Raw genomic sequence first — 25,985 nt, 5'->3', positions numbered from 1 at the left:
AAATGACATGTCTATAGTATACTCTGTTAAAGTGACAGATATATTAAAAATTCTAAAATCAATAGTTGCATAGCATATCTACCTAATTTTAAGTGCATTGAGGTCAGCAGATGACTTATTTTTAAAAACAAACATGAAAAATTTCATCCAAATCCAAACTAAGAAAGCAATATGGCATTAGTTATTTTTGACCAATTATATGAGTAGCATCCTATATATTTTCTAAGAAGACTATTAAGATCAAATGCTATAATACATGTGAAAATATGCTTGTAAAATAATAACTTCTCAAAAATAAATCATTGGCATGTTGTCTGTTATTCATCTTTTACCTATAAAATCCCTGTATATAAACCAGGCCTCTTAGGAAACATTATGGGTTCATGTATTCTTTGAACCACATTTTTGTGGTGAAATATATATTACTTTGGGAATATTATGTGTAATGCATGTGAAAGGAAAAAAAAATATTCAAGGGACAGCATCTCAAAATGCTGTGATGGCCATAACTAGAAAAAAATTCCTCAGGAAGTCAGGATAAATGTTCAATACAATATAGTAATATTCTGGATTTTTAAATAGAAATAACACAACAGAGTAATTGTTCTTCATAGCACGTAACTCTCTAATTGCACTTAGGGGAACAAAACAAAGTTTGCCAACAACAAAAAAATGGGGAGCACAAAACTTGTTGACAGCATACCCAAAAAACACAGTTTTGGACAATAGGATGGTTAGGCCTGATTGAATCTTTTCATTCTCCTGTCAACAGCTGGCATACCTCCTTCAAAGTGGCAGAAAAGCTCCAGGAAGTTTTTCTCTTTTGAAAACATGTAGAGCAACTTCCTTGGCCTCCTATGATCTTTTTGCACAGTGGGGTGGTTTACAGAGTAAGTGAAGAAATTTCACTATTAATAATGAATCATAACTAATCTATGTGAACAACCATACAGATATTGTGTTTGTTTATGCTAAAAACAAAAAAATGGAAGAAATTATGTGTAACTCTAAAAACATGGCAATTGAATATGCTAAAATATGCCAAGAAAATACATAGTTTTGGTACATACTACATAGTTTTATCCAAAGTATGGTCAGTCTTCAAAGAGAAATAATCGTGAAATAGTGGAAATGATAAAGGAACTAAGGTTTCTGAAGTTTACTGGGAAAAAGATCCAAAGTGGCATAAGGGAGGATGAAGGAAAACAAACACCAAAGTATGGTCAATTTGTTTAAAAAAGCCTCAAGTAACTCCAAAAAGCTATTGGATCAAGTAGCCTTCAACTGGCATTAACAAGTTACTCACGATGCAATTTCTTCTTTTTCATTCCTTCATAATTCCTTCATCATTCTTTTTAACACACTTAGTTTCTAAAATTGTATTTATATATTTTTTAGATTTATAGAATCTGTCCTATTTCCTACTACATATAAATGGCTTATGTACACACTGGCTTTCCTTGTTTCCAAGTTAGAGAAACTTTTTTACTTTTACTCTTCAGATTATAATCTAATGATTTCCAGATTTAACTAAAAAAATCTACAAAGTTTAGTAAATGTATATTTGTAACTTTTATAGAACTTGCATTCTCAAACTCACAGCATATTTGAAAATGTATTAAGCATTGCTAAATTTTGAATATTCCTCCTGCTTCATTTATTGTATCTCATTCAAAAACCACCTTTGGAATTTGGGAAATATTTATACAAATAAATTCTAATTGAATTTAGAGTAATAAAACAATGTATCATTGAAGAAATGAGAATTTAAAGTCTCTCTTAATCTCCTCAGAACATTCTTTTAAAAATGTTCACCATATTATAAAAGCTATAGAAATGGTAAAGTGGAAGACAAATAAAGCTGATATGTGGATTTACAAATTAAAATTTTCACTTGGAACCTTAATATATGAAGTTTAAATAAATGTTTCACAAATATTATTATGCTATGAATATTATGATTGGCAATAACTTTTAAGATGTTGAATCATGCAATCGTTTTGTTTAATAATTTTTGTCTGAGTGTAACAGGACTTTGCTCCGATATTTTTTTAAAAAGTGTAGCAAAATACATTGTCTTTTGGAACCAATATTGCAGAAAGAGGGAGAAAATAAAAATATCAAATAGTTAAGGCATGTACTTATCAGATAATATATGAGATATGCCAAAAAATAAACAGGTAAGGAAGAAAGGGATTGAAATTATAGGCTGAGATTTTTAATTGGGTGATAAAAGATGGTCTCACTAAGAAGGAAACATTTGAACAAAAACCTGAAACAGTTGAGAAGCCCAGCCATGTATTTGCCTGTTGGGAAAATCATCACAAGCAGAAGGAAGAATATGACCATGATCTCTGACATGCATGTGCTTTGTTTGTTCTAAGAACAATACATCCTGGGCACTGAAATGTCAGTTTTGCCAAGATTTTAACTGTTTCTACAGATGTGTGGAAATGTGTTTCCTGGTTCCCACTGACATTCCAACTACTTTTTATGTCTACCATTTGTCTCTTGCAAGTTTTCTCACAGTTTTGTGTTCGTGTTTTCAGATACATTCTACCTTTATTCTTCTCAAGTTTTTTCATACTTGATGTCAGTGTAGGAATCTGGAGTCCAAAAATAGTTTGTCAACTTGTCATAGGCTTGAAGTGTATCTTTTTTTTTTTTTGAAATACAATTTGAGAAGTAAACATTTCAGAAGAAGTAGGGCTATTAACGTTGCCCAGACTATCTTTGTGTAATACATAAGTTCTGATGTTTTGTAGCCTCTGTAATTACTACCAAATTACAAGAGATAGCACTTTTCGGTTTTGGACTATTAGAAGAAAAACTTTCTTTGTTCTGAACTTTACATTTTCTTTAAAGTGTACCCATTACATCTATAGACACATATAAATGAAATCTACAGGTTACAGAATTGTGACCTGAAAAAGGCATTGAAAGCTACCACTTTTAACTTTTCAGACTTTCAACCTTTGCTAAATATTGATAGCTTGCAATATTGACATAATACTATAGCTTTTTAAAGAGGTGAGTAGCCATTTTGGACTGAAGGAAACAGGTATTCTCTAAGTCTAAGTGAAACTTGGCTAGAAAAACCGTTAAAGAATTATAAGCAACACATGAAAATTCAAGTTTCTTTAACTATATGCAGAAGCCCTAGAGAAAAATAATTGCAGAACAAATCTTAATGAATGCTAAGTCCTTCAATATAAGATGATCACTCTCCAGGGTGTTGGGTCTTTAACTTTTTCTTTAATTGCCCTCTTTTGAAACTGAGTGTACAATATCTGCATTTAAAGCTGTAAGAGACATCGATAAGATTAAAGGAATTACAAATCAGAATTCACACTGAATGAAACAGTACAAAGTTCATTAGGCCTCAGTTTGTAGTTAGCACAGGACAAAGCATAGCTGTAAGTGCTGAAAACATATATCTTTTTATGCCAGTGGTTCTTAAATATGAGTTTGCATTAGAGTCATCTGGAGGACATATTAAAAACATCCTCCATTTTAGTTCATAGGTGATAATGATGCTGCTTTTCCTGCTTTCCTCATTTTTTGAGTACTAGGCATTCTTTTTTTTAAAGATTTATTTATTTATGCATGCAAGAGCTGGGGGACAGGCCATAGATGCGGGGGTGTGAGGATTCACCAGAGACAGAGTGGGAAACAGAACAGGCAGACTGACTGAAAAAATACACTGCTGAGGAGATCAGCAGGTGAGACAGGAGAGGTCTGCTGTGCCATGTGGGTTTCTACCTGACCAACCAGGGATGGAACTCATGCTGTGGAAGCTGTGGATAGCTTCATGGTGAGGTGCTTAACCCCTTGTGCCCCCAGGGAGGCCTAAGTAATAGGGATTCTTAAAGGTAATTTTTCTTAGGGAATCACTCTCAATGCAATACAATCCTAGGTGGATAACACATTTTTTTCACCTAAAACTCCAGGGTTCTTCCAACCTTTGACCTTACTGTCTTGTAAGTAGAGTCTCATGTGCATCCAAACATCAAATAGAGACAAAGAGCATGAATAGACTTATTTGGTACTTAACCCTTTGTACTGAAAAGCTACCTATCCCACTTTTATTTATAATCTTTTGAACCAAATCAAAGTGTAAAACAAGCTAAAAAATGTTGTCAATTCAACCCCAACTATGTAAACCAGAGATTTTGATACAGTTTATTTGGGGGGGCATATTTAATGTTTTAAAGCTTAATCAGGGGCCTTCCCGGTGGCACAGCGGTTTGAGCACAGTGCTGTGAGGAAGTCCGAAACCTCTGCAGCACCAGTTCAATTCCTGCCGGCCAGCGAGATTCCTACATGACACAGCAGGCCTCTATTTTTTTGCCTGCTGCTCCCCTCAGCAGTGGATTTCGGTCTTTCTGCCTGTTCTGCTCCCTGCTCTGTCTCGGGTGAATTCTCTCACCCTCCCGTGCCTCTAGACTGTACCCCAGTGCTTGTATAAATAACAAATAAATCTTAGGAAAAAATAAAAGCTTAATCACTGAGTTATATCACAAAGTGTATAATGATGAATCTACTATTATAGTTAAAGAAATGTTAAGTCTATTACATGAAAGTCACTAGTCTAGACATTGGTGAGTAGTAACTTTGATGAAGATTAAAATAGTAAACCTGTCTTTTGGGACATTCTACCAAAATAAAGAGAGATAAACATAGGTACTTTATGCCAGGCTAATTCTAAATTTATTGAAATTCTGTCTCTATTTCCTTAAATCACATTCTATAAACCATGTCAAGTGGCTTCTACTCTCACCAAGTCCACTGAACTTGATTCTTTTAATTCAATAATGTTCATGTTATCAAACACAGAGTAATAACACTAATGTGTCCTCATGATTAATTTCATGTAACTCTTCAAACTATTGACCATTCACAATTATTGACAAACCTATTATCTTATTTTATGTTAATATTGCTTGTTTGTTCTCCTGTACCAAAGGTAGTGATTTCTAAATCATCCCTGGTAGTTTATATTGTCCTAATTAAAACTAGATTCCCTCTGGAATCTCTTTGGTCCATTCTTTTCATTTGTGTGATTTCCATATGTGATAACATATGGTCACAGGCCTTTAATTTTCCAGAAGTATGCTGATATCTCAAAATCAGACCTCTTTCTATGTTCCCTGTTTTTTATTAAGATAATATTCACTTACAACACTGTATACAGTTCAGAGTTATAAGTTCATATCTATTCAGATGTATGTTACCATACCATACCCACCACCAAGGCACACATAATCCTCTACCATAGTCCATTAGGCCTCATTCCTTCCTTACTCCTCACCTTCCCCTCCCTGCCATAGTATCAATTTTGCAGTCAAATTTCTAGAGCTTCTTTTTAATTTTGTTTTGGATAACACTTGTTTGGCTTCTCTATATTACACATATGAGTGAAACTTTTTACAGTAGTAAAATTATGAAAACAACCTAAGTGCCCGAGGACACATGAGTGGATGAAGAAGATGTAGTACATATACACAATGGAAGTACATATACACTGTAGTACATATACACAATGTAGTACATATACACTGCACATCTATTAAAAAAGATAAAGTTTTGGGCCTCCTTGGTGGCACAAGGGTGTTAAGACATAGCCTATGTAGCTGTCCACAGCCTCTGCAGCATAAATGTGATCCCCGGCCAGGGAGTAACCCACATGGAACAGCAGATCTCTCCTAGCTCGCCTGCTACTCCCCTCCGCAGGGTACTTTGGTTGATCTGCCTGATCTGTTCCCCACTATGTCTCTGGTGAATACTCTCACCCCCCACATCTCTGGCCTGTATCCCAGCTCTTGTATGCATAAATAAATAAATCTTTAAAAAAAGATAAAGTTTTACACTTGTAAAAATACTGATGAAACTGAAGGGTCTTATGGTAAGTTAAAGGAGCCAGAAATACAAAGAAAAACATTAGATCCTTTATGTGTGGGATATCAAGAAACAAAACAGACCTCTTGCTTTTAACTTTCATTTCTATATATTCAATTGCTTATATGCATTTTAATAGACATTTGAAATATACAAAAATAAGTTTTGATCCACCTCCTATTATTCCACCATTTATCATTTCTTCAGTAAAATGTCAAGACCTTTGATTCAATGGTCAGTTCATTGGAAGTCTGTCAGTGACTGAAGAAAAAGAGTGAATTTCATTTTTCTAGAAAAACTGCAGAAAGTGAGATATTCTTATGAAAATTTCTCACTCAGAATATGTATGATTTAGCAGCTAGTTACTAGTCATAGATTTGCTGGATGTAAAGGACATTTGTATTAAGAAATCCATGAGCTGTGTTAATATGACAGAAATTTTTCAACATGCTTGTCTCATGTTTAGGCATAAACATGTACTTAGTGGATCATTCAGGAGGAGTATAGATATTGGGATAGATGGAAAAAAAATTCACATTCACTTTTGTGCAATTAATTGGTTGATTGATGATTACCTTATCAGCGACAATTAAGATGTGATTTTACTCTGTCGTGGAAGAGTAATTAATGGCTTGGAATTATTTTAAGGACTAATCAATGTTAAGTTTCCATTTCTGGTTATAGATAGATGTTCTTGGTATATGAAAAAAAGCATAAACCTCCAGTTGAGCAATGATTTCTATGAAAACTAGAATTCATCAGAAACAATTCTTCCATAAAAAGTTGGATATAATCAGGGATTGTGATCACCATGGTATGAGGTGTCAGAATGGAGAAGAACTGCGATTGTGTAAAGATATAGGAGGCATTAGTCCAAAGAAAAATTTAGGGAGAAAATGAGGAGATAATAATTTGATAAAGAGATATATAGTTTGGATGGTAACCAAAGATGCCTGAAACTGAGATTCATGATCTGATTAACTGGCCTCAAAGTCTCAGAAAAATCTCACATGTTTGGCATTTTCCAAGTAGAATATTGGGATGAAATTCTAAACAGCTTTAACATATAGCATCTTAATTTTTATTCAAAATGAGTTCATAAAAAATATGTTTAATAGTGGGCCTCCCTGGTGGCACAGGGGGTTAAGACACAACTTATGAAGCTGTTCATAGCCACTGTAGCATGATGAGTTTGATACTTGGCCAGGGAGCTACCCACTTGGCACAGCAGACTTCTCCTGCCTCGCCCTTCCCCTTGGCAATGTATTTCAGTCAATCTGTATGTTCTGTTCCCCACTCTGTCTCTGATGAATTCTCTCACCCTCCCACACCTCTGGCCTGTACCCCACTTCTTGTATGCATAAATAAATAAATCTTTAAAAATATATGTTTAATAGCTTCTCAATTACAATTGCCTAAAGTTTGGGGGTGCTGACTCTTTACCAAATCAGAAGATAGAAAGGTAATAATATTTTAAAATACAAAGTAGCATTTTCTTCAGAGATGTGTAGATATCTGCAGCATTCTCATGATTTTGAAATATACATCTAGTATTTTATTCAAATTGTGTTTAAAGAAATTAGCTTTAAATTTCTTTATTGTTAAATCATGAACAATTTTGTAAAATAATGACAAGTGCAGAGCTCAACATATAAGAAACATCTATATTTATATATCCAAATTAGAATTAACAGATAACTATTTTATGGATTTATTTTATAAATTATGTTAAAGGAAGGTAAACTTGTTTACAGTTTTATTGGGAAACATCTGTTTGAAGTTTAATGTGAAGATTTAAGGTATGACAATAGTAGTTAGTAGTAGTAGACCTCAAGGAACCTACTTATGTTTTCTTTCTACACTTCACCTAACGGTCTTCAATTAGTAATGCAGTATTATTTTTTCCAAACTTGAATTTTGTTTTAACTTGGTATCTATAGTTAATACCGTTTTTTAATTGTTTATTTTATTTTATTTTTTTTTTTGGCAGAAGAATTGGTGGTTGGCCAGAGGTGGGGAGGTAAGATGATTCACCAGAGACGGATTGGGGAGCAGAACAGGCATATTTACTGAAATGCACTGCTAAGGGGAACAGTGGGCAAGACAGAAGAGGTCTGCTGTGCCATATGTGGGTTAGCTTCTTGTTCAGGGATCAAGCTCATGACATAAAGGTGATAGCAGTGATACTTAACACCTAGGCCACTAGGAAGGCCCTGCGTTTAATCACTTTATACTGAATACCATAAATGAATATTTTACTGGACATATCTTGACATTTAACTTCTTTTTTCAATAGGCTAATAAAAGGTCATGCAATCTCTGTTATATCTTCTAATGTAGCTCATTGCATGTTTAAGTTTTATCTCTTCCAGTTGCTGTTTTTTTTTTTTTTTTAATAAGGAATGCTACATCCATGCAGTTGAGTCAAACTGTCTAAAAAAAAAAAAATCAATAAATGGAACAGTTTGAAGATATTCTCTGTCTTGTTATTTTAAAATAAATAAATAAATAAATAAAATAGTTTTTGTCTCAGGAATGGATGAGCTGTAAGAATAGATTTTTTTAGTATAAAACTATAGGCTTTTGGGCCTCCCCGGTGGCGCAGCGGTTGAGCACTGGGTTGCGAAGCTGCCCGCGGCCTCTGCGGCGCCGGTTCAATCCCCGGCTGCTCCCCGGCCACCAGAGGAGGGTCCCACATGGCGCGCAGCCCTCTCCTGCCGCCCGCTGCTCCCCTCAGCAGTGTACTTCGGTCCTTCTGCCTGCTATGCTCTCCGCTCTGGCTCTGGTGAATTCTCTCACCCTACCGCGCTTCTGACTGTACCCAGTGCATGTATAAACAAAAAAACAAACAAATAATAAAAGAAAGAAAGAAAGAAAACATGCCTCTATAAAAAAATAAAAATAAATAAAAAACAAATAAAACTATAGGCTTTTGAAATTACAAAGTTCTACAGTGAATCTCTAGCTCATGTACTTTCTCACTATGTGATTGGTTAATTGACCTGTCTTGTCTGATTTTTTATATTTATAAAATGAGGGATCAATGGGGCCTCCCTGGTGGCGCAGCGGTTGAGCGCTGGGTTGCGAAGCTGCCCGCAGCCTCTGCAGCACTGGTTTGATCCCTGGCTGCTCCGCGGCCACAGGAGGATGGTCCCACATGGCCTGCAGACCCCTCCTGCTTCCCGCTGCTCCCCTCAGCAGCTTGCTTTGGCCTTTCTGCCTGCTCTGCTCCTGGCTCTGCTCTGGTGAATTCTCTCACCATCCCGCACTTCTGACTGTACTCAGTGCTTGTATAAATAAATAAAATAAATAGATAAATAAAAATAAATCTTTTAAAAAATAAAATAAAATGAGCGATCAAGATGTTTATATAACAAGGATGCCAACATTTAAAAATATTACACTTTCCTTAAGAGTTAAACTTTTAGGGGCAAGTAGACACAACATGGACCGTTTATGTAAGAATTGTTTTCTGGGGCCTCCCAGGTGGCACAAGGGGTTAAGACACAACCTATGGAACTGTCTGCAACCACTGCAGGCCAGTTAGAGCCCCAGCCAGGGAGCTACCCACATGGTGCAGCAGACCTCTTCTGGCTCGCCCACTGCTCCCCTTAGTGTATTTCAGTCAATCTGCCTAGTCTGTTCCCCACTCTGGTGAATCCTTTCATTCCCCATGCCTCTACCCTGTACCCCAGTTCTTGTAGGCATAAATAAATAAATCTTAAAAAAAGAATTATCATCTAGCAAGTCACTACTAAAAATAACACTTGAATTTAATTTTCCAAAAGTGTTTGACTGATATCCAAAAACTTTTTATAATAAAGGACTTGACAGATGAAAGAATCAGATCCATTTTGAAACTACTTATAACTAAAAAATATCTAGAAATATTGCATCCCCCTGTAAGAACTCACATCTCATTTACTGTTATCCAGTCTACAGTTATAATAAAAATACTGCTTTCTCTCATTTTTATAAATATATTGTAGGGCACCTCCCTAATGATACCTGTATGGTGCTTTCTGACTCTATTCCTTATTCAGTATATGAAATAGCACAAAATAGGATATGTTAGGAAACAATTCTCAGTGAATTTCTGTATATCTTTAGTTTTACTTTAGATGTTTTCATGTAATAAAGAATAAAATTGTAAGTGAGATCAGGGTTATTGAATTGATGATATTCGAGATTTATAACAAGAAGGGCTTTTCTTTTCCTATGAGCAATATGCTTTGTGATACATTCTTTTCCTTTAAAAATGGAGACCATCATTTCCAGTTCCAATATTTAAAGTGACTTTTCTCCTTAACTAGAATTAGAAAAATGATGATTTTATCTCAAACAGTGTGTTTTTCCTTATGTGTAAAATTAGAACTTTTACTAAATAAGAGATAGTTTAAGCTAAATTATTTGTGTGTAAATGTGGTTGACTCTGAATAGCATCCACATTATTTCATGTATTTCTTTGACACATGATTTTACTTAAATAACCTTATATCATTTCTCACACGATTTTAATGGTAGTTGAAGGTAGTATTAAAAGGATCTAGTGAATTGTGACAGGAGGGAAAAATTTAAATCTGATGCATTTCTAAAAATATCTGCAAGTCTTTTTAGTAAGTGCTTTTCAAGAAGCTATTATTTTACCTTCTTTTTTAAAGTGCATCATTTCAATTTGTAAAGCGTTTGAATTACTGTGCAATGTATTAAAGATCTTTTTTCACAAACCACTTATTTCTGTTCTTGTCATGGCAGTTAAGTTTGCAATAATAAGACATTACTTCAATTGAGTGTTTGATATGGAGAAGAAACTGAAACAAAGGATATAAAGCTCTATATTATTTCACAGATTCAATATGAAAATATGGAAAATAATTAAAGGAGTTAAACAGTGATATTTGTTCCAATTCTAAAGTGGAAAAATGCAAGGTAAATGCAATAGTAAAATTTACTATCTTAACCATTATTAAGTGTAGTTTAGTGTTACCTAAATATATCAACAATATTGTACTAATATCACCACACCACCATCCATCTTCATTGCTCTTTTTTATTTGTAAAACTGAAAATTCATACTCATTAAACAATAACTCCCCATTCCTTTCACCTTCCAAACATCTGTGATTTTGATAACACTAAATATTTCACAGAAGTGGGTTCTTACAGCATTTGGATTAGTGTGACTCATTTTACTTAGCTTTATGTCTTCTTAGTTCACCTATGTTACAGGGTTTATCAGAATTTCCTTCCTTCCTAAAACAAACAAACAAAACATGTATTTTATCTATTAGTCAAATTTTGTTTATCCATATATTTATATATATATATATATGTATATATTAGTGAACACTTGGATTGCTTCCATGTTTCAATGACTGAGAATGTTCTATGAGCATGTGTGGACAAATGTCTTTTAAAGACTCTGCTTTCAATTTTTGGAGGTATATACTTAAAGTGGAATTGCTGGATCACATGATGATTCCACTTTTTCTTCTGAGAACTGGCATGCTGTTTTCCACAGCAGCTGCACCATTTTGCATTCATGCCAGTGGTACACAAGGATTCTCTTTTCAACATCCTTGGAAACACTTGCTATTTTCTGTTGTTTCAATAGTATCCATGAAAACAAGTGTGAGGTGGCATGGCAGTATCTTACTTCCATTGCCTTAATGATTTGTGATATTGAACATCTTTTCATATGTCATTGGCTAATTTCTAGTTCTTTGGAGGAATGTCTATTTAAGTTCTCTGCCTATTTTTAAAATGGTTTTGTTGCTATGGTTAAGTTTTAGAAGCTCTCCATATAGCTGGAAAGAAATCTCTTTACAATCACATGATTTACAAATATCACCCCTCATACAAGTCTCTTATAGACGATATACATTGGGCTTATGTTTTTAGTCATCCTACCAATGTTTGTCTTTTGATTGGAGAATTTATCCCATTTATTTCTAAAGCAATTCCTGAAAAGGAGGGATTTCTGCCATTTTTTTTTGTATTTTTCCCATAGGTTTTATACCTTTGTTGTCTCACATTTTCTGTATTATTGTGTTCCTTTGTGATTGTTGACTTTTTGTAATGAAATATTTAAATCCCTTATTTCATGTTTGTATATTGTGTAACTATTTTTGGTGGTGATTATATTAACATCGTAAATTTATAATACTGTAATTTGAATTTACAACAAGTTGACTTCAATAAAAAAACAAAGCTATGATCCTTTACACCTTTACCCCCGACCCTTTCATTGATGTCACAAACTTACATCTACAGATGATCCTTGAACAACATGGCTTGCACTATGTCATTTCCTTTTTACATGGGTTTTATTGTAAAACCTAATCATGTATATTTATGTTATCTGAAAAACAGTGTGGTACTGAAAATGTATTTTTTCTTCATTATGATTTTCTTTATGACATTTTTCGCTGTAGCTAAACTTATTGTAAAAATAAAGTATTTAGTACATATAACACACAAAATATATGTTAATCAAATGTTGATGTTCTTTGTAAGACTTCCAGTCAATAGCAGGCTTTTAGTGGTTAAGATTATAGAGGAGCCAAACATTAAACTTCAATTTTCTTCCTTCCTTTACTCTTTTGCTTCAATTTTTCACCTTAGATTCTACTTTATTTGCTATAAAATTGTCAAAGAAAGATATTATTATTTTTAGGTTATAAGATAAATTATATAAAATGGGTGCTTTAGTCATTTTTATTTTTCAAGCTTATCTTAACCCCCAAAGTGAAAAATCTATCTACTACTTAAGCCATAATTCTTTCCACAATGGTGTCTTGGTCAGAATCAAATTATTTTACCTTCACAAGTAGCAAACATATAAACAGTTGTTTCATTCCATCTATTGAATTATGAAATACCCATAATAGTCCCTGACCAAGGAGATTTCTCTCTCTCTCTCTCTCTCTCTCTCTCTCTCTCTCTCTCTCTCCACTCCTCCTCCTTTCCCCTCCTCCTCTCCCCTCCCTCGCTCCCTCGCTCCCTTTCTTTTTTTTGTTTTTGCAATTTTACCACCACCATCATCATCCATTATAGCCCCTTGTCTCCTCCCCCTCATCTCCCTCTTAACCTCTGAACCTCCAGGATGTTTGTTGAAATCCACTGGTTTAAATTATCAAATAATCTGATATGTCAATGTCCAGTATCTGTTTTTAATGTTCTTACTTACCTTGATGCACACAATTCTCTCAAACTTCTCTACGTCATTGAAAAAGGATGCATCTCATCCTTTCTATGGCTATATTATACAGCATTGTGATGGTATACAACATCTTCTTAATCCATTTGTCCAGACAAATAGGCTGCCTCTATGTCTTCGCTATTAAAAAGAGTGCTGCTGAGAATTTTATGGGGTGTTTTGGACTTTTTGTTAATGGTGTCGTATTCTTTGGATCCAATTGAGATTGATGAATTGTAAGGTATGGTTATTTCTGCTTTGTTAAGATAAATTTAAACTGTTTTCCATAAAGGTTTCATCAGTGTACATCCCTAGAAACGATGTAATAGGATTCCTTTTTAACATCCTCTGGAATACTTTTTGTTAGAAGTCTTTTTATTATGTACCAGAGATGTGAGATAATAACCCATGATAGTTTCTCCTTCCTCTTTCTTATTACAAATAACAATGAACAATTTTCATATATCTTTTGGCCTTCTGGGTACACAAATTTGTTATATTGCCATTTCATGTGTATTGCCCATTTATCAATTGGGTTGTTTATTTTTTATTTTTGAAATGTATGAGTTTTTCATTATCTTGGTTATTAATCTCTTATCAGCTATGTTTTATGTAAATATTTTCTCCCATTTGATGAGGTATCTTTTTAAAAATATTTATTTATTTATGCATACAAGAGCTGGGGTACAGGCCAGAGGTGTCTAGGCAAGGTGAGAGGATTCACCAGAGACAGAGTGGGGAACAACACAGGTGGATCGACTAAAATACCCTGCGGAGGGGAGCAGTGGGCGAGTCAGGAGAAGTCTGTTGTGTCATGTAGGTATCTCCCTGTCCGGGGATTGAACTCATGCTGCAATGACTACAGATGGCTTCATAGGTTGCATATTAACCCCTTGCACTACCAGGGAGGACCAATGAGGTGTCTTTTTAAATTGTCATTTATTTTCCTTTGTTGTATAGAAACTGCTTAAATTGAGGTAATCCCAATTGTATTTTTAAGGATTTTTTTATGCATATAAGAACTGGGGCACAGGGCATAGGTGTGGGGGCTGGGGGAGCGTGAGAGGATTCTCCAGAGACAGAGTGGGTAGCAGAATAGGCAGATCTTCTGAAATACACTGCTGAGGGGAGCAGTGAGTGAGACAGCAGACATCTGATGCACCATAGTGGTCAGCTCCCTGGCCAGGGAGCAAACTCACCCTGTAGTGGCTGGAGATAGCTTGATAGTGTTGAGACTTTAACCCTTGCACCAGCAAAGAGGTCCTCATCCCAATTGTTCATTTTGTTTTTCATCCTGTTGCCATTGGGGTGGGATCACCAAAAATATCTTTGTTGTTATTAAGGAAACTATTGCCAATGTTTTCTTCCATGTATTTTATTGTTGCAGGTCTTATAGCTAAATCTTTAATCCATTTGGAGTTTATTTATTTGTTAAGGGTTAGGGAAAGTTCCAGTTTCCTTCTTTCATATGTGGATTTTCCATTTTCCTATCATTGTTTATTAAAGAACCTCTCCTTTTCCCCATTTTATGATCATTGTCAATTAGTAGTTGATACTACATTCACTTATCCATGGACTTTCAAATCTATTCTATGCATCTATTTTTTGTGTCACTATCATATTGATTTTAGTACTGTTGTTTTATAGTAACATTTGCGGTTGAGAAACATGATACCTCCAAATTTCTCATTTTTTCTCAGGATTGCTTGAAGATATTTTTGGTTCTATATAGAGTTCATTTAGTCAGTTTCTTTGAAAACATGTTGCTGTTTTCATTAAATGTGTATATCATTTTAGACAGGATAGTCACTTTGATTTTGATTCTCCCATCCATGAACATGGTATATTCTTCCATGTCCTCATGTCATTACAGACATTCTTTAATAATATTTTGGAGTCCTCTCTTTATGGATCTTTTACCATATTAATTGAGTCAATTGTGAGTATTAGTTACTATTTGAAGCAATTATATATGAAGTTATTTTCTTAATAGCTTTTTCTTCTGTTTGTTGTTTACAAATAAGGTATGTAGTTTGGTGTGTTAATTTTGTAACCTGAGGCTTTCCTACAATCATTCTTTTTTCAATAGTGTTTTGATGGAGTCTTTGGGATTTTTTAAATATCATGTATCATTTGCAAATAGCAACAGTTTCACTACTCCTTTTCCATAGTGAATTACTTTTATTCCCTATTTTTTTCTAGTTCTGGTCAAAATCTTTCATACTCTGTAAACATAAGTGACAATGGGCATCCTTGTGTTATTCTTGATATGAATTAAAATTTTTCACTTTTTTAACCATTGGATACTTTATTGGTTGTTTACTTGTGAGATATGAACTTTATTAAATTGAGTTCTAGTCCCATCTGGCATAAATTTCTTTTATCATAAATAGGTACTGACCCATATCAGATGCTTTCTCTGCATCTTTTTGTATTATATTTTTATATTGTACATTACATTAGTTGCTGTACATAAATGAAAACATCTTAGTTGTCCTGACATTCATCCCAACTGGCCATAATGAATAATCCTGCAATATACTGTTGAATGCAATTGGTTAGTATTTTTTTTTGTTTTATTTATTCATGCATACACAAATTTGGGTGTAGAGAAGTGGTATGGGGAATGAGAGGATTCACCAGAGAGGGTGGGGGGCAGAACAGGCAGATGTACTGATATACACTGCTAAGGCGTGTAGCATAGACAAGAGAGGGTAGCAGCACAGACAAGAGAGGTCTGTTGTGGCTGGCTGGCTGGCTCCAGATAGAACTCATGCTGCAGTGGCTGGCAATAGCTTGATAGTGCTGTGTCTTTAACCCCTGACTCACCAGGCAGTCCCTGGTCAGTATTTTGTTGAAAATGTTTGCATTGATGTTCATTTGGGATATTGGCCTATAATTTACTTTTATTGTATGTCTTTGTTTGGTTTCTGTGTTAGGGTAATGTTGAAATCAGAAAATGTATGAGGAAGCTTTCCTTGTATTTTTTTAAAACAATTTGAGTAGGAAGGACATTAACTCTTTTCAAAGATTTGAGAAAATGCATTTGTGATATCATCTGCCTCTGGACTTATTTTTTTTAAGATATTTTATTAAAGTTTCAGTTTCCATTATTGAGATTGATTTGTACAGTTCATGAATCTTCCTGCATTAGTCTTGGTAGAATATATTCATGTAAAAAGTCCATTTCTTAATGGTTATCAAACTTTTTGACATATAGTTGTTCATAGTAGTCTCACAATCTGTTTTCTTTCTATGTTATTTATTGTGATTTCTCCTTACATTTTTATTTTATTATTGATTTTTCTTTTTGTTAAGCTAAGTATGGGCTTATCTGATTTGTTAATCTGCTCAAAGAACCAGGTTTTAGTTTAACTTCTCTTTCATATAATCTTTTGTTATCTCTATTCATTTATTTCTTTAAGTAAGATATTAAGTTATTTCTTCGGGATTTCTTTTATTTCTTAATGTGGGCCTGTATTGCAGTTATTTTCTGAAGAACATATTTTCTGCATTCAATATATTACTTGTCCTTGTTTTTTAGTACATTTATTATAATGTGTTTTGGTATACTTCTATCTGGTTTTATTTTATTTGGAGCTCTTTGGACATTTTCAGTAAATATTTCTTCAAATATATTTTCAATGCCTTTCTGTGTGTCTTTTCTTTCTAGCACCCCAATTATATGGATGTTAGTTCTCTTTAATTTGTTCTCAAAGGCTGTTTTATTTTTTTCATTATTTTATTCTTTTTTTCTGTATATAGTTTTGTGCATGTGTTCTAAAACATTGTTTTTGAACTCATAATTCTATCCATTGTTTCTGGTTGCTACTTTTCATGCTATCAATTGTATTTTTTTTTACATCAGCTACAATAATTTTTATTTCTGGTATTTCTAATTGTGGCTACCTAATATTTTATTTCTTTTTTCTTAACATTTCATGTCTTCCATTTTCTTTCTTTTTTACTCCCTCAATTTCCATAAGTGTTGTTAGAACTCTTACCATGAATTGTTCTTTTGTCATGTTCTGTGGTTCTTTTGGTTTCAGTTCCTCAAAGAGATTGTGTTGTTTTTCCTATTCTTAGCATTTGTGGTGGTTCTTCTGTCTCCTCATTTTTAATTTTTTATGGGTTGTAATTTGGATAGCTTTTCAGGTTGGTGTATTTACATAGTAATCTCATCACTGGTACTCTTGAATGTTGAGGTATAGTAGGCATAAAAGAGGACCAGGGCTGTTGTTTTATAAAAAACATTTAAGTTCTTTTATATCCAGTTTCTTGTTCATAAATTCTTTTAAATTTTGGTTTTATGTGAAGCTCCTTACCTTTCCTTGTGCCTTAAATGGTAATCTATCAGTGAAATGCATTTAAAGTAGAAAATTGTTTTTTAACCATGGTAAATATCTTCTGCCATTTACTTTTTTGCCTATAATCTTTCTATTGAAAAGTCCAATGACAGTCTAATTAGTGTTCCATTATAGGATGCCCTTCTGTCACTGACTTTCAGCAGTTTAATTATGAAGTGTCTTGGTGTCGGTTGATCTGGTATTATTTTGTTTGGAAGTCCTTGGGACTTCTAGATCAGAATGCCTGATTAATTTCCCAAACTGAGATGATTCTTAGCAATTTTTTTAAAATAAATCTTTATGTTGTCTTCTTTCCTGAAAACCCCATGATGTGGATTTTAGTAATCTTTAAGTTATCTCAAAATACTCTTACATTATTTTATTTTTTCCCTTTGTTTTTCTGTTTTTGTGTTCTCAGACATCACGTTTTCAAGCTAGCATTGCTAGAGTTTGTGTACTGTTGAGTCCTCCTACTTCAATTATAGATTTGGTTATAGTATTGTTTTAGATCCATTAGTTCTAGTCATAGCAGTCTCATTTTTTTCTTACTTTTATTGTGTTCTTTTTTTTACATCATGCATTGCTTTTTTTTATTTAATTCAGTAAGCTTAGTTATAACTGTTAAACAATTCTTCAGTCTTATTTCGTGTTTCTGCTGGATTAAGACTTCTATTACTTTTTGTTTTTTCCTCCAGTATTTGTGATACATTATTTTTCTTGTTTTTTTTTTTATTGATTGATTATAATAGGGAGTTTACTTTTCTTACCTTTGTAAATCAAACTTTTGTCCCTCTTATAAAAGTCTGGGCATAAGTTGAGGCCTTTAAGCACTGTCTTTAGGTGTCTATTATTACTTGCCTACTGTGTTTGCACATGTTCAGATGAACAGGGCAGTGGTGCTAGCAAGCACAATAGGTAGAAAGGAAATGGGGCAGTATGTTGCTAAGTGGTTGCCTCCAGTTAACCTAAGGATCAACCTTTCTACTGTGCTGCAGGTATCCAAGTTGTGTGGCGGTTACCAACTGTGATCCCCTAGGCCAATCCCTAAGCCAGAATATCTCATACAAACTGATACCAGCCTCATACCTCATACCTCTCATACATACTCATACCTCAACCTCCATGCCTTGGTTAAATCTTATATATAGTGATGCATGAAAATTACAGTTGAGGGCATCCCTGGTGGCACAGGGGTTGAACATAGCACTATGAAGCTGCCTGCAGCCTCTGCAGCACTGGTTTGATTCCTGGCTGGCCAGGGAGATACCCACATGGCATGGCAGACCTTCCTGCCTCACTTGCTGCTCCCCTCAGCAATGTTTTCAGTTGTCTGACTATTCTGCTTTTCTCTCTGCCTCTGGTGAATTATCTCACCCTCCCACGCCTCTGGCCTATACACCAGTTCTTGTATAAATAAACAAATCTTTAAAAAAACAAAGAAAATTACAGTTGAGATGCACCAACAAGTTCAGAATTGAAGCTTGAATCTGTAGTACTTATGCTTATTATTAAGGTACACTGTGCTTTAATTCTTATTATTAATAACATTCAGATGTTCTTTTGGTTTTGGTCCAGGATTGATGAAGACAGTTATTTCACATTACACACTTTCAGGCTGTAAGTAGTAGCCTGATCCTTGAGGTGACTATATAATCCAAGCTGTCTTCCCCCACTAGTTTGGACTCCAGCTGTTCTAGATTTGCTCCTTTAAGTTCAAGCCAGTAATTGTCATTCTATGCTCTTATTCTGGTTTTCTAGCAGTGAAACTTATCTGAAATAAACTCTAATGCAGTGCCAGATTTTCAGATTCTCCGGTGTTAGCTTCTGCATCTGAGTTAATAGCAGCAGAGGAGTTGCTTACAAAATTTAACACTCTTGTTTCATGGCACAGCCATAGTTTAGCAGTATAGCTACAAACACAGTCCAATTTGTTCTTCTTACCCTCTCTGTCAGATAGCTGTTCCTTATATATGTGGTAGATGTCTATTCGGAGTGCCAATTATTCAGAATTTGTTGACTTTATTCTACTGCAGTTTAGCTGTGCAAGAAATGAACAACTGGAGGAAATAACTCAGATAGTGTTCCTCTGTTGCCATCTTGGTTGACTGTAGTTGTGAGCTTTATAATTTAAATTATACAGTAGTTTATTTATGTCCAATTAACATGAATGCACTAATACTAGTACCTATGCTCCTTTATAATAACTAAAAAATTAAAAAAAGCATGTTCTAATATTACTATAAAAGTAGTTATTTCCTTTCTAAAATGTGTGATATGAGAACACAAGCAAACATGTTATAGATTATGTTTACAAACATATGTATATACTACATTTTATATGTCACTCTTTTGTATAAGGGCAGTCAAATGTTTTTCCCCACCTATAAAAAGACCAAATCATCAACATCTAATCATGTAAAGGACAATTAAAGTTGGTAAAATAGGAATGTTTAAGGTGTGCTAATTTGTGGCTTCATTAGTTGGTTAGTCTTTCGTTAGGCAAATGTGAAGTGTCTACAGGAGAATACTCTGTTGATCAAGTACTGTGTATTTTTGTAAATGGTGCAATAATTATTTTATTTTGACAACACATTGAATCTACTTTCACCTGTATAATAAAACTGATAGTAAAAATATGCCAGTAAAAATAGCTGGAAAAGAATGATGAATTGTGATACTGTGTTTTTAATTACATGTTTGTGAATGCTGCAGTTGAGGAACTTCATATACTTCAAAAAAGTTAGCTTAAGATGTTTGGTAGTCAATTAGATAGGCAATATATGTATTAATACAAATAATAAATATAAAACATTGCTGTAGTGTTTGAAGTACATTAAATGAGAAAGAAGCTTCTTTCTTGGTATCCTCTATTGGAATTCAACAGGGCATTTTCAGCACACTTGTGTTTCAGACAAAGTACCACATGTACTCTTTTGGTAAAAGAATCAAATTTATGTTGAGATTTTTATAGCTGAAGAAAAAAGTAAGACTAAATAAATTACTGGCTTTGAAATATTGACTAGGATCTCCTACCTTTGGTTATGTTGTTTGCAGTAAGATGTACTGTTTCTTCTGTATATTTTCTTGCTGTTTGCAGAAAGATGAACAGCTACATCTGTGCATTTCCTTTCAGTATCTTAATTTAACACAAAATTGACTAATTTGCTATCATTTCTGGCGGTTTCTGTCATTTATTACCAATACTCAATGTAAGTCAGTAATAGCACCTCCTTTTAAACAAGGGTTATTAGAAAACTCTTATGTTTTTAAACATGCCAGTGGTAACGTTTTTTTTTAAGATTTATTTATTTATGCACACAACAGCTAGAGTACAGGCCAGAGAGGTGGGGGGTGAGAGGATTCACAGAGAGTGGGGAACAGAACAGATAGAGTGACTGAAACACACTGCCTATGGATCAGAGCGTGAGACCGGAGAGGTCTGCTTCACCATGTGGGTTGCTCCCTGGCCATCTGGGGTTCGAACTCTTGCTGCAGAGGCTGTGGATTGCTCATAGTGTGGTGCTTAACCCCTTGCGCCACCAGGGAGGCCCCAGAAACTCTTCTTTCAAAAGACCTTTTTAAACTTCATGTCAAGCTGAAATATCTCTCTATAAACATACATAATTTCTTTGTAAATAGACATTTAAATTATATGGTTTAAAATTAATTGGTTAAGTTAGCTCTGGTTGTTTTACATTTATATTCCAATGCTGGACAAATTGCTAAATAAATTTGTATATCTGAATCTGATTGCACTTCAATGTAATGCTTAGTCAAGATTTTCATAAGAATCTAGCTAAAGTCATCAAGGTGTCTAACATATATTGTCTAAATATTTTCATATCTACTTTGTTTCTAAAGTAGACTTCTATCTGACTCAGAAATGGCAGGAGTGATAAAAATTGTACGATTATTATATATTTTTTGTTTTATTGTTATTATGTAATTACTGGATAACTTCTATATGTGCCTATAATTAGGAATTATTTATTTATTTATTTTTAGAAATATTTTTATTTATTTATTTACACAAGAACCGGGATACAGACCAGATTCAGGAGGGTGAGAGGATTCACCAGAGACAGAGAAGGGAACAGAACAGGCAGACTGACTGAAATACACTGCTGAGGGGAGCAGCGGGTGAGATAGGAGAGGTCTGCCACGCCATGTGGAACCCTCTCGGGCTGGCCGGGATGGAACGGGTGCTGCAGAGGCTGCGGACAGCTTCACAGCGCTGCGCTCAACTGCCTGCACCACCAGGGGAGGCCCTAGGAAGGATTTAATCTACAAAAATAAAGAATATTCTTTAACTTTTTCTTGTTCTTTCATCAATGGGCAGATATTCAATGTATGTAGGTAACAGAAGTCAAGAGTTCAGAGAGGGTGGTCAAATTTGTCAGTACAATTACAGCGAATATAAATGATCACTGATAAGAGAAAACTAAGATCACATTGAAGCTTGTTAAACATTTTTGGTGGGAGTGCAAACTGGTCCAACCACTATGGAGAGCTGTGTGGAGATTTCTTGACCTACTAAACATAGAGCTTCCATACCATCCAGCAATTCCACTCCTAGGTATTTACTCAAAGGACACAGAAACATCAATACCAAAGAGCACCTGCACCCCTATGTTTATAGCAGCACTGTTTGCAATAGCTAAGCTTTGGAAACAACCCAAATGCCCAAAAATAGATGACTGGATCAAGAAGATGTGGTACATATACACCATGGAATATTACTCAGCATTCAAAAAAGATAAACACATGCAATTTACAGCAACATGGTTGGAGCTGGAAGGGATCATGCTCAACAAAATAAGCCAGAAAGAAAAAGAAAAATACCGGATGGTCTCACTCATAGCAGGAATCTAGAAAACTTAATAAGGGACCAGAAAAAAGAATAACTATAAGAACGTAAAAATCAAAATCAACAAACAACTATGAACCAGAGACACTCTAAGGGTGGTGGGGGGTGGGGAGGGGAGGGATTGGGGTTAAACTAAGGGGGTTGCAATAGTATGGGGAATATAAAAATAAAAAAAATAAAAAAATGAACTTTACACTAGGGAAAAAAAAGACATTTTGACTTCTTAGCAAAATAAAAATGGTGAAGCCACTTAAGGTGAATGGTATGTGTAACCTGTCATGCTTGTCAGTAATGGACATAGTTTCACCCTTGTTTTTATCATGTATTGACATTAACAATGCATTTTTAATATCCCGATGTGTCTTTCACTAGCCCCTTGGAACTTCAGTCACAGAGGTATAAAATGAACAAAGTCACAGATTTGATGTCTTCTTCTATATATACATTTACGTGGATGCATTTATATGCAACCATGTGCATTTGTGTATGTCCATATAGCCTGTTTATTTTTTCATGCAAATACAATATCTGTATTGTATTTACATATAGGAAGGTCATGTTCACATATACAACATTTGAGTTTTTTATTCAACAGTACCCAAAAAAATATAGTTAAACTTGTATTATATGTGTATGGATATGTATATGGATTTTTATATATAGTTTTTTCTCTGTTATGTCAATTATCCTGGAGGATAGTTCTTTTTCTTTTGGGGAGTGTTAAGAAGTAATTCAATCAATTTATTTACAAATATAAAATTTACATTAGTTCAAATGTTTATAATACTGTTAATTATTTAAATATACACACCTATTTAGAACTGGAAGAGCCTGAATAAATACAAGTAAAGCTTGCATGGAAAGATGAATGTTCCAGATTTGCAATTAAAGTTAAGATCCCCATAAAATTAAGTTTGTTTCTTATGGGTATAATGCTGGAGGGATATAGCCCATAGTTTTTTAGGCATATTTCTTGCACTGAATCTTATTTTCATAACTATATTTATATTTAGTATAATATGGTTTACATAATTATTTTGAGGGTTAAATGAATTACTATAATATGAAAAATAGTATAAAATAGCATTTAAATACAGTATCTAAATTTTAGTATCTAAAAATACTGTCATTTACTGGGAAATTTTATTTACCCTAATTTACTTATATTTTGCATGTATTACTTAATTTAATGAAGCTCACAATCCTTACAGATATTATTGTTATTGTGTTTATTATGGTTATATTTTACAAATGATGAATGTGGGGTTCAAAATTTTAATTTCTTGCTCAAGATCATATACTGAACTAGTAGTAGAGTCAGGATTTGAATTGGTTTACTTTGAGAGTTGGTGTTTACAAATACACTATTGAAAAACAAGCACTCAATAAAAGTTAGCCATGACTCTTATTCTCATCATCACTATTTCATATTAATGAAACATCATAAAATTATTATATGCTAGAACTAAAATTTATTCTTTAGGAAATATTTCTCCATTATTCCTGTTTAGAGATTTCTGTATCTTTATTATTTTTGTAAATATTATAGTTGTAAAAGAGAGTTTTTTCAAAAAAAGAAAGGATAATGAAATGATAAATGAAAATATATTAACCATTATAAGAATAAAATTTAATTTTGATATTCTTTATGAATATGCTTTCAGGAAATTTAATGATTTTATCTTCAATTATTTACAAAAAAAATTAAGCTATGAATTCCTAAAAATCTCATAATATGAGAGATCTAATATATTAGCTACTTTGTCCTGCAAAAGCTTTTGTACTTATTATATTGTCTTTCCAGTGTTCTCCCTGTAATAACATTTTGATGTATTATTCATCATTTCCATTTGGAGAAGTAACTACTTTCCTGCTTAGCTCTCACATTGTATTCAGTATAATGTGTTTCAGTAATAAATAAAGTGCATGCCTTAAGTGAAAGTGTACATTTTTCAAATATGTGAGTTCTCTTTGGTATATTTCCAGAGGGCATGACAGAATACTTATGTTATTATTTAATGTCAACACTCACTTCTTTCTAGGAGCAATTTTTGATGAATCTGCCAAAAAGGATGATGAGGTGTTTCGCACAGCAGTTGGTGACCTCAACCAGAATGAGGAAATCTTACAGACTGAGAAAATCACATTTTCGGTGACATTTGTTGATGGCAACAACCCTTTTCAAGCAGTTCAAGAAGGTAAAGTCCTCATATCACTTTTTATTAATTTTGTTGTTGGTACAGAAATGACAATGCAATTAGATTGGTACAATGTATTTGATCACTGACATCATTTTTGCTTTGTTTCTCTTGAGAAGGTTGTTTTATAGTTATTGATCTTGTATTGCACTTCTGAAAAGGCAAAGTATGGAACATTATTGTTTAATTAAAATAGAATTTGAAAATGTTATACATATTTACAAATAAAATATGTATACCATTTTAAGACTTCAACGCAAATGAAACATTCCTTAAAAATGATTTTTATCTGAACTTTATTTTTTAATTTTTTGAGGTAACTGCTAACTTAAGCATTAATAAACTTGTGATGATGTTTTAGACACTATTAAAAAATCAAACATTTGCATTGGGATCCTAACATGCTGATCTAGACTGTACATTCTGTAATTCTAGGGGTTACCAAGTGTGAATAAATGTGTACCTAACACCTGTTTTTCTATAATTTGAAAAGCAACATTAATTTTTTTACCCCTACAGTGTGCCAAATATTAAAACAGCTTTCTTTCTGTGATCTCAAATAAGTTCACATTGGTCATGAAATCAGAGTCGCAGCCATAGAATTTATTTACAGTGTTCTGAAATGATTTGCATGGATGAAAGCTTTTATTGAAAGATTTTAGACTAATAGAATTCTATTATTTCAATGAAATATTTTGTCTTTATTGACAAAAACTCATTTCTCATGAAACTATTTGTTGCTGATGTATTTTATATTTTATTGTGTTTATGTGTTTAGAATAAAATGCTAACATGAAAACAATTTAGTCAAGTGAGACATTTTTTTCATTAAAGATATGAAGAGGATTTGACAGAAAAAAATGGGCAAAGCATTAAATGTAGTTTGGTAAAAACCTTTAAAGACAAATGAAGAGGTAAACAAAATAGGCATAAGTATTCTTGAAAAGTTCCTTTTTCATTTGATGCATATGCGTGGTATACATGTAAGCCTTATTAGAATATATTTTTGATCTGTAATGATGGTTGCTATTGAATTTTATATTTACCTTCTGTAGATTTTACGAAGAATGGATTAATAATGTTCATAATAATAGGTAGAATTTCATATTTTTATAAGTAGACATAGTAAGTTAAAAGAATAAGCATTATAAAAGTCAAATTAATATAAACATTCAGTTATTCACATTTTAGAATCAAATCTATCCTAGGAATTTAGGCTTTAAATTATGAATATGTTGATAAATTTCCTATATATAAAGAACTGCCTGATCATTATTATAATTCAGCAAGCAATCTGGAAAATAACTAAATTATTATTTGAGGAAAATAGCCAATAATGTAAGGAAATGAATGCGTTAAGTAGAATGTTATACATCCTGAAGAAATCTCTGTATTTCTTTTCAACACTTAGTTTTAACGACAGGAATGACAGCAAGGAAAAGTGAGAACTGATTTGCTTTTGTGACTATCTTGTGTGT

At 33.5% G+C, this 25,985-nt stretch overlaps 1 protein-coding gene across 3 annotated transcripts in view; it reads left to right on the top strand.

Moving 5' to 3' along the window:
* GRID2 (glutamate ionotropic receptor delta type subunit 2) overlaps positions 1–25,985 on the top strand; it is a gene marked incomplete at its 3' end in the record, with an annotated part of 1,748,121 nt that overhangs the window by 277,139 nt on the left and 1,444,997 nt on the right. For all 3 annotated transcript variants that reach the window (XM_084234293.1, XM_084234294.1, XM_084234292.1), the window contains exon 2: positions 24,352–24,507. In XM_084234293.1, coding sequence (XP_084090419.1) covers positions 24,352–24,507 — 156 coding nt within the window. The remainder of the gene's footprint in view (positions 1–24,351; positions 24,508–25,985) is intronic.

Source organism: Talpa europaea (genome assembly GCF_964194135.1).
Source record: "Talpa europaea genome assembly, chromosome: 5".
Classification (NCBI taxonomy): Eukaryota; Metazoa; Chordata; class Mammalia; order Eulipotyphla; family Talpidae; genus Talpa; species Talpa europaea.
This window is presented reverse-complemented; position numbering and strand designations above follow the sequence as displayed.